The following is a 9,804-nucleotide window of genomic DNA, read 5'->3' on the forward strand; positions in this document are numbered from 1 at the left end:
TCTGTTCTGGGCATCAGTCAGCGGAAGCTGGTCACTGCATGGGGACTGCCTTTGTCCCAGGTCCCACTGGCACATGTGTGATGATCTCGCCCACCCACCCGATCCCTGCAGAAACCCATCTCGCCTTTTGTCTCCGCAGGAAGATACCTCAGACTGCGGCAGAGGGGCCTCCTTCAAACCCTCCCTCAGCATCTTGTTAGCCCTGCAGCTGCTGCTCCTCTACTTGACTGCCAGCCACCAGCCTCTGTTCTCAGCATCTTGCCTTTAAAACATCCATCTGGGCCAACCCATCCATTTTTCTTTTGTTTAAAACTCCATCTCCATCCTCTCCAGGCGTGTTGGAAAAGGGCAACTTCTTCTCGTCCCATCCGCTCTGGTTACACCTTGGCTGTGGCTCATGAGGACCTCCTCTCACTCCACTCAGGAGCCTGGAATATCTTTTTCTTTTTCCTTTTGCTTTGTTTCCCATTCTCTCCAACCTGGCCTTGCCTTTCTAGTGTCTCTGTGCAGCAGGTTGGCAAGAACTGAGCTTGAGCAAGACTTGGGGAATCACAACCCATTTGAGGCTTCTGTTCTTCAGACAGTGAGCGTCCTTGAGCTCTTGACTCCTTGACCCTGTCCTCTCCCTGCCATTGAGCTTTTGGCCAAATACGAAGAACAGTGACCTGGTTTTTTGATTTGGTTTTCTTTTTTTTTTTTTTCTTTTTTTTTCTCTCTTTTCCCTCATGGAACCTGTGGAATTCTGGGAGGTTTTGTAGTTTCCATTGAGAGATGTCTTACCATTTTGCTGTCTTAAAGTATTTAACCAACACTGATGCCAGATTGCTCTTGTGTTTGAGATAATCTGCCCTCCCACCCTGCCCATCCAAATGAAAACGCAAAACAAAATAGAAGAGAAAAAAATGGTGTTTTCTTGCCAAATTGAGACGAGTCTTGTTAACTTCTCAGCCAATCACCGTGGCTTCTTGAACACAAAAAACAACCAATGTCATAGTTTTATAATGTCCTCATTTGCTTCTCCATGCCACCCAATCCCTAGGTGCTTTCCAGTGCCATCCCGTCCAAGTCTCACCTTATTTACATCCATCTTATTCCAATCTTCAATTATTATTTTGTAGCCTGAGGATTTTAAACCAGATCTTTCTACATCTACTTTCCAATGTTTTAGCCTGAAGAAGTACAAGTATTTATTGTCAGCAACAAGGACACACACACAAAAAAAGAAACTTGAATGGAATGTCATGGTCAGTATTATTTATTTAAATCGATAACTCTGTCGTGGGGAATTGGGAGAGAGGGTCCAGGACCTTCAGCAGCCATTCATGTACATCATTCTAGCCCTGGCATACAGTGGGTGGGACTAATCATGGGTAAGAAGAACTTCCTGGTCCAAGTTCTCCTCATTCCCCAGAGATATCCTCCCACTGCAACCCAGGCCGGATAACAGCTGCCCCTGGACAGTTGACCCAAGGGTACATTAGCAGGAAGCTTGGCTAAGGGTTCATGGATCTCTCTCTGTACCGGACTACCACCATTAGGGCAGGCACTAGCCACTCCTTTGAGTAGCGTGCCCTGATCCTTTGTGCTGAGTCATTCTCCACCAGGCACGCAGAGCAGGAGAGGATCCATCAGGGCCTTTTAAAACACCCAGGGCCTGGTATAAGGAGGGTGCTGAGCCCCCACAGCTCCCATAGACCTCAGTGGGGTTCAACACCTCCAAAAAGCCCTGCCCAAGCTCATCCCTGGGTGTAACTGTTAAGTCAGCAGAGATACACCAGGGTGCGTTTGGCCCTAACACCCCAAATATGCCCCCAGAGGGACTGGCATCCAGGACAGCTCTGCTAGAGGAAGAGGGTCCCTGAACTGAACCCCCCAGAATGGCCAAGTGGTGCCCGCATGTTGCTCCCATTAACTCTGCCTCTGAGGGGAGAGTTTGACCTAACGCACCTTTGGCCATCGGTTGCCTGGTGGACGCTTTGGAAAGGGCATGCGCTAGCAAGGGGGTTTGGCCACAGAGCAGGGGGTTGGGCCCCAGAGGCGTAAGTTCAGCCTCCCGAAACGGCATGCCGGGCAAGAAAAGGAGGAAGATGCTACACAGGCAGAGGTAAAGTGCCAGGTGAGCCACCAGCAGGGGAATGCCGTGATGCATTTGACACATTATTATCTGGGTGCCCACAGCCCTTGTTTTCACACTTGGAATGCCTCGGTGCATGACGCACGTTACCCTGGGCCTGTGAAGCACCCAGACGTCTGGGAGAGGGCAGAACATCTGGATCCTAGGGTCTCACTAACTGGGGACTTGAGACGGACCAGTCTTTCAAGTAGCAGCCAGCACTTTCTGTCCCTGATGTCACATATGTATCCGGATGGCATCAGATGCCCCCCACACGGGCCTTTCAGATCTGGTTTTAGGGGAGAGGGTTCTATGGGCACCTGCCACTCAACTCAAGCCCCCGCCAAGAGCCCCTCCAGTTGTCTTCATAATGGCATGTTTTATGTCTGGGGCCAGCTTTTGAAATCAAAGTCAGAATCCCTTCCACCATAGCGAGTGGTGTCTAGATGGGATATCAAAGTGGCAGGGCTAGCTCTGTGCTTGTCCCCAGCTGTTGGGGCTGTTCCTGGTGCACAGGCAGGGACGCCATTCAACACAGGTTCAGCTGCACTGGAGTACTCTCCCGACCCCAAAGCCCCCTTCTCTCCAGCCAAATATCGCCTCTGCCTCTTTGCGTTGGGTGGCCAGGAAAGGGGAAAGGACCCTCGCTCATTGCTGCTTCATGGGTGGGAGCACAGAGCAACTTCATGAGGGGCAGTTCAGTGCAGTACAGGGAGCAGGGCAATGCAATTGTGACTCCACGCAGTGTGAAAGCAGCTCCGTGCAATGCGACGCTCCGGAGCGGAGTGTTGCAGCTCAGTGCAATGCGATGCACCGGAGCGGAGTGCTGCAGCTCAGTGCCATGTCAGGCCACATTAATGCAGCTCAGCAGAATAGAGTGCAGTCCCATGCGAGCGATGCCATGCTGTGCACCATGATCCAGTAGGCCTCTGGCACATCTGCTGGATCTTCTTAGCTTCCCTTTTAATCACTCTCTGTACGGGGAGCAGGGTGGGGTATTTAGTCTTTCTTGCTATCTCCACAACCAATCCTGCCTCAACCGCTATGTCATTAGCAAGGGGTTCATGTGCTGTCACAGCTGCCATCCCTGTCTTCAGAACCAGCAGCCAAATGTCTGAGAAGACCTCATTGCTTCCCGTTCTGTCCACGGCTCATTCGGTTTAGTGTTCCTGTTAGCAAAGATGAGCCCAGCCATTGCTGACCCACGGCTGCTGACCTGTGCCCCCCACCTCATCCTGTACCCTTGGTCTCTCCTGAGCCAAGACTGCCAAGCCGCGCCAGACCGTGCGACTGCTTTGTGACGTGGGCAAACGTCTGTGAGGTACTAACAGATCCCGCCCCACCTCCATTTCCTTTCACTTCTCACCAAAGCCGGCCTGAACCCCTAGGGTAAAAAAACAAGCCTGCCGCCACCTTGCCCCCATCTCCGTGTTTGCCTGAAGCCACGGAGCCGGGGAATGTGTGTCCCCGCTCAGGAGCAAACAGAAACCAAAGGCCAAGGGAGAGAAAACCAGATGTACGCTCTTATAGAATCTCCTTGATTTCTGGTGTGTTGACACCTGGGCAGGAAGAGCGAGGAACAGTGTGGCGGGGAGGCAGGCGGGCGGGGGGCATTGCTCTGCTGTGTGACACCACAGTGTGGAGCCAATATACAGGAGCCAGTTTGTGAGCTGCTTGTATAAGCTACTGGCTTAAGGCCCAGCAGAGTGTCCACTGAGCCGGGATGAGCCCTTTGTTTGATCGTGTCTCCCACCAACAGATGGCCCCCGTGACTGTAGCAGGCGGCTCCTTTCAGCTAGGAGAGCTCTCTGTCAGCTCACAGAGCTGGGGCTCCTGCAGAGGTTGTATTTCTGTCCCCCTGGCTGCTAGCATGTGGCAGAGCCAGTTGCACCTGGAATATGCACAGCGCAGCCCCATCAGCACTAGCCAGCCAGGCTGCATCGTCTCTGCTCCGTGAGAACGGCATCTCCCCAGGGCTCCAGATCAGGGCAGCCTGCAGCCCCAGCCTGGGCTGCCAGAGTGAAGCCAGGCTCCTTCCCACGCACCTGCCATGCCCTGAAACAAGACATTAGCCCCTTGGGGCGTGATTAGGCTAGCGCCCTCGCTGTGCCCTGCCTCCACCCTGGCACTGCGGCTCTGTTCCTGCTGGGCACAGTGCTTCCTGGGATCCAGCAACAGCACACAGCCCTTGCCAGATACGCCCCCCAGCGCGCGCACGCTCACCCCATGTGTTCACACAGCCACCTGCAGACACATCCCCTCGTACGCACAAGGGAATACGCACTCTTGTGCGTTCACAGACCGTGCCCACACCAGCGCATCCTGGCCCACGTGGCTACCCCTCCCGTGAACACACGCGCGTACGTACACACGCTCCTGCACACACCCTAACACAATCTTTTGAACCATTTTGTGCTAGGCTACTGTCATCACCCCTCACCCAGGAGCCTGGTAGCGCCATTCCCCCTGTAACCCTACTCTGATCCTGACACAAACTTCACCCCAGCAGCCGCAGGGCCAAACAGGAGACCAGTCAGAACAGCCAACGCTAGAGGTGGCTTTTCCCCTTGAATTCCCCTAGCGCTGTGTTTGTTTTCCCTGAAGGAACTCTGACCAGATCCCACCATTGCCATAAGCACCCAGGCCCCTTTGCCCCCCAGCTGCATGCCCTGCAGGAGGCTGGCACTCCCAGCCTGCAGGAATTTCAGAGGTCTCCCAGTGAAGCGCCAGCAGTGCAGAGTGCAGGGGACGAGGTGGGGGGGAGGAGATGGCTGGGGCAGAGTGTGCTGATGAAGTGGGGGTGGGGCAGGGGAGAGCCAGGCAGAGTGCAGGGGATGGGGGGGGCAGGGGAAGGGAAGACTGGGGCAGAGTGCAGGGCAGGAGGTGTTGCGGGGAGCAGGAGATGGCCAGGGCAGAGTGCAGGGGATGGGGGATGGTGGGGACAGAGTGCAGAGCCCAAGGTGGGGGTGGGGGGAAGGGACGGCTGGGGCAGAATGCAGGGAATGAGCTGGGGCTGGGGCAGAGTGCAGGGGGTGAGGTGGGGGTGGAGGTAGAGGGGATGGCCGGGGCAGAGTGCAGGGGGTGAGGTGGGGGTGGAGGTAGAGGGGATGGCCGGGGCAGAGTGCAGGGGGTGAGGTGGGGGTGGAGGTAGAGGGGATGGCCGGGGCAGAGCTGTGCAGAGTACACTGAGGCTAGCAAGGGAGCCAGTGAAGGAATTTGATGCATGTGCAGGGTGCTGGGGATCGGGCGGAGGAGGGGAGCCGGGGTTTGGGGGTGGGTTCAGGGCAGGAGATGGGGAACCGGTGACCTACCCATCCCCACTTAGGAAAGCAACAGGGGCTGGAGCACACCTCATCTCACCCTGAGCTGCTCCGTTTCCAGTGCAGCACTGGGGGCTGCATTGGCCTATTGGCCATCATCATTTTAGCTGTGTCCACGTACCCCTGTACCCGACACACAGCTGCCAGCAGGGGGCGCCCAGGGCTGGCTGGAACTGAAATCACCAGACCTTTGTAATGCTTATATAAAATTAATTCAACTAAACCAACTTGGGGGATGGGAGGGGGGTGGGAAGGGGGAAGCCACAGACCTTGCCGGTTTGACCCTTGAGCCGGGGGAGGGGAGGGAGCGGGTAAGGGAAGTGATTCATTAATTAATGACTGGGTTAATTAATGGTCATTTTGCTTGTAGCTTTTTCAGTGTGTGTTTGGTTAAATGTCTCTGGGAAACGTGTTTGGAACAGATGGCTGGATCTGTGTTACTGGGAGTCTGTGTAATTCTATAGTCTAGTTAGGTGCTCATTTGAGAATAACAAAAAAGCCTATACATAAATATAAATATATATATTCTATTTTACGTTTAAAAAACTAAAAACTAAAAGAACAAAGTGAACCACTAGATAGTTGTTCTGCTGGGATCAAATCCTGATCATTCCTCATCTGAACGCTTTCTTCTGCTCATTCGAAAAGGTTGTTTTTTTTTTATTTGATTTGATTTTATCTTTTTTTGTACAGAACAGTCAGAAAACTTTAAAAAAAGACAAAAAACTTTGTAAAATATTGTGTGTGTGATTCCTTGTAAAATATTTTCAAATTGTTTATTACAGAGGATCAGTTATTAAATAATGTTCATATTTTCACTTCACACGTGGTGGCTTTTTTTAGCTGGTTTTGAATGGGATTGGGGAGGGTGGCTGGGATGCCATATATGCTGGGGAATTAGTAGCTGCTTTAATGGATTGATTGCTCCTGCTTGACTCTGGGAGGTTGACATGTCAGTGCAGAATATTAGGTTCTTATAGATATACAAGGCAGGCTATGCCCCTATACTCAGCTGGCAGGGGTTGCAATGCCCAAAGCCAGCTGCCCCTTGCTAACTACGTGGGCCCAACATGGAGAATGCAAGTGGACAAGCCCTTCATTCAGGTATGGGGGGGATTCCTACAGGAGGACTGGTTATCCCAGTTTATGCTGGTCAGGAGACTTGTCGTGGCAGCTGAGTGGGGCTGGTGCCATATCAGGATTCAGGACCTAGGGCCCCAAGGCTGGAGGAAGCTGCTTGCTCCCCCGGGAAGGCGCTGGCGAAGGGAGCACCCATCAGTGTTCTCCAGCACACCTGGTTGGTTGATGCTCATTGTGTCATCAGCAGGCTCCTTAGGAGAGCCAGAGGGCTCGCTGAGAGGAGACATGTTAGAGGTCTCTGAGTCTCCACCCTCCGATCTCCAAGCATCTCAGTCCCTGGATCTGTCTCTTGTCTGCTGTTTAGTCACAAACGCATATGCCTTCCTATGCCACAAAATGCAGCCCCACAAGGACACAATTGCTAGCTGCCTGCTGGCTGGCCCGTTGGCAATGGTGGAAGACAGGCTGGTGGACAGCTGCACCGAGCGGTGGGGATGAGGGGACGGAACAGGTCAACATCAGGCTGGTAAGGGCATGAGTTCTAATCCTGGCCATGTTGTAAAGTCATCTCCCCTCTATGTGTGTATGAGTTTCCCCAGCTGGACAATGGGGCCGCCCTGTGTTACCCCTCAGGGGTTACAGGAAGATGAGTTCAGTAAATGTCAGCTAGACACTGACCAAATTGGGGCCCTTCCAGGACCAGACTGGGCCTCAAAGATCTACCCTGCCACCACCTGACAGAGGCCAGAATGGGGAGTGTGGCGTAGATCAGCCAACAACTACTGGCCGCATTACCGCGCTTCATAACCCCACATGGGCAAGTTACCTATGAGACTAGGGAGAAGGTGAGCAGAGGACACAGGTGGGCAGAGTTAAGGTTGCTGTTGGACCATTGACTTGCCTGAGTTGCTAGCAATTAGGGTTTGTTGACAATTATAATGTCTTTAGAGGAAACTATGCTGCATTCTCTGCCCTCCCTCTCATTGTTATTTGTTAGGTATGTGCATTGTGATTGTGCCTAGAAGTCTTGCATTGCGCTAGGCACTGTACAAACACAAACCAAAACCACGTATCCCTGCCCCAAAGAGCTGACCAGCCAAGTAACACTTCTCTGGCTGCAACTAGCAAAGAGATGGCGCTGGCAATGAAACCTCAGCCGTAACGCCACAGACACTGATCTACACCCGGGTAAGGTGCCAACTTAAGGCCACAAAACTCAACGGTAGGGTCCTTTATAGCAGTGATACTCAGACTGTGGGTCGCGCGCCACAATGTGACTGTTGCGGCACATGACATGAACACGTGCCCCTGAAGAAGTGAGGTTTTTACCCACAAAATCTTATGCTCAAATATATCTGTTAGTCTTTAAGGTGCCACCGGACTCCTTATTGTTTTTGTTAAAACACTGTGTTACTTCATTATTAACCAATATAAGTTATTAACCAATCAGGATGCTTTCATCGTATTATTAACCAATTGTAATTGATAATGATAATACTTGGTCAGTGAATATAAGAACGGCCATACCGGGTCAGACCAGAGGTCCATCCAGCCCAGTATCCTGTCTTTCGGCAGCGGCCAATGCCAGGTGCCCCAGAGGGAATGAACAGAACAGGTAATCACCAAGTGATCCACCTCCTCTCTCATTCCCAGCCTCTGGCAAACCGCGGCTAGGGACACCGTCCCTGCCCATCCTGGCTCATAGCCATTGATGGACCTATCATTCCACTGTCATACTATTTAAATAAGACTATGTAGTACTATAGTAAACAAAACAATGAAGATCTTTTGGGTAATGCTGAGTGCTAATTTGGCTCCTGAACCACGGAGGTTTGCGTATCACTGCTTTATAGCAGGAGTATTGGGCCCTAAATGAGAAGCAAATCAAGCCCCTATGGTTTCTGCTGTGACCTGTAAAAGGTGGCAGGGAAATGTACAAGAATCTGTCAAAATTTGTGTAAGGCATCAGGCTCTCCCTTCCTTCCAGTGCCCAGCAGATACAACGCTCGAGTCACTAGAGTGCTTTCATCTTCTGCTCAGGGCCTGAAACCCCAACAGGAAAGGAAATCTCATCAGCTCAGGGCTCTGCTAAGCCGCTTGCTTACCCCACCATTCTAGCTGGGCAATGAGGACACCTTTCATAGCGCCCGCCCAGAATGGTACTTGGGCCTGTAGGAGGGTTGGGGACTGCAGCTGAGGAGGGGATGGGGATTTCCAGTAAAAAGCAGGGCTATCATTAACAAGGAGAAGCAGGAGCAGCAGGGATTCCCTTGGGAGAGGAAGAAGTGAGAACCTGCTGGAGGAAAAGGGGCCTCAGGCAAGAAAACCCTGGCTGGTTGCACTCAGCCAAAGAGCAGGGAGGCTCCTGCATAGCCCAAGTGGAGGGGGTGAGAGTTTGCAGAAGAAGAGCTCAAGGGATGGGCCAGATTTACATCTCCTTATGTTTAGTAAGGCCTTGGTGGGACCATGGTTGAAGATCAGCAGGGAAGAGGGACCTCTGTTTATGATTTCTAGTCTCTTTTCAAGTTTGGACCCTGAGGACTTTATCTTTGGCCTTGAACAGCTGCTGTTTGTCTTAACAACTGAGGCCGAACAAGGGCATGATTGAAATAAGTTTGTGAAATCCCTGGTCATCAAGCTCCTGAGGAGGGGGAAACTGAGGCAGAGTGCTGCAACACTGGGTCTTGCCACCATACGAAATGGAGGCCATTGTAGCACCCCAGCCACCAAGATTCTTGTGTGCAGGGCCACTCTCCTCAAAAAGGGAGAAAGAGCAAGCCACCAGGGAAAGCACCAGAAGATAAGGTGCTTGCTTCAGAATGGCTATGCCAGCAGAGAGCTTAAGAACAGCAGAAAACCCTGCGCATGCACGAACATATGCATGTCCACATGTGTCCATACCAAGCATGCACATACATACACACGCACACACCCATCCATGTTTGTGTCACCTGCTGTTAGAAAAAGGGCTGTGCTTTCCTTTCGACGTGCATGGGACCTGTTGGGAAGCAGCCTCCACAGAGAACAGAAAAGGGAAAACAATCAAGCATTAATATCCAGACAGCCTGGCTGAGACACCAGCAGCCGTAACTATCAGTCCTTCCATGCTGGCTGAGGGAGAGGTGAGTGAATCGAATGGTACTACTGTGTATTGTGGGAGGGAGTGTCTTATGGCAAGGAGTCTTCCTGAAGCTAGGAAAAGTCCCACAGTTACTGAAATTTGACAGGAAGAGCCTCTCAAATATGGACATAAACGGCTTCTTTGTCCTTGAGCATGTAAGAAGGCTTGGC

General features: G+C 52.1%; 1 protein-coding gene across 5 annotated transcripts in view; it reads left to right on the top strand.

The window, feature by feature from the left end:
* CACNA2D2 (calcium voltage-gated channel auxiliary subunit alpha2delta 2) overlaps nucleotides 1–1,237 on the top strand; it is a 587,011-nt gene extending 585,774 nt beyond the window's left edge. For all 5 annotated transcript variants that reach the window (XM_073352554.1, XM_073352555.1, XM_073352556.1 and 2 more), the window contains one exon: nucleotides 140–1,237. In XM_073352554.1, the coding sequence (XP_073208655.1) occupies nucleotides 140–268 (129 nt within the window). In that variant the 3' untranslated portion in view covers nucleotides 269–1,237. The remainder of the gene's footprint in view (nucleotides 1–139) is intronic.
* The last annotated feature ends 8,567 nt before the right edge of the window (nucleotides 1,238–9,804 follow it).

Source organism: Lepidochelys kempii, chromosome 7 (genome assembly GCF_965140265.1).
Source record: "Lepidochelys kempii isolate rLepKem1 chromosome 7, rLepKem1.hap2, whole genome shotgun sequence".
In the NCBI taxonomy this organism is placed as follows: domain Eukaryota; kingdom Metazoa; phylum Chordata; order Testudines; family Cheloniidae; genus Lepidochelys; species Lepidochelys kempii.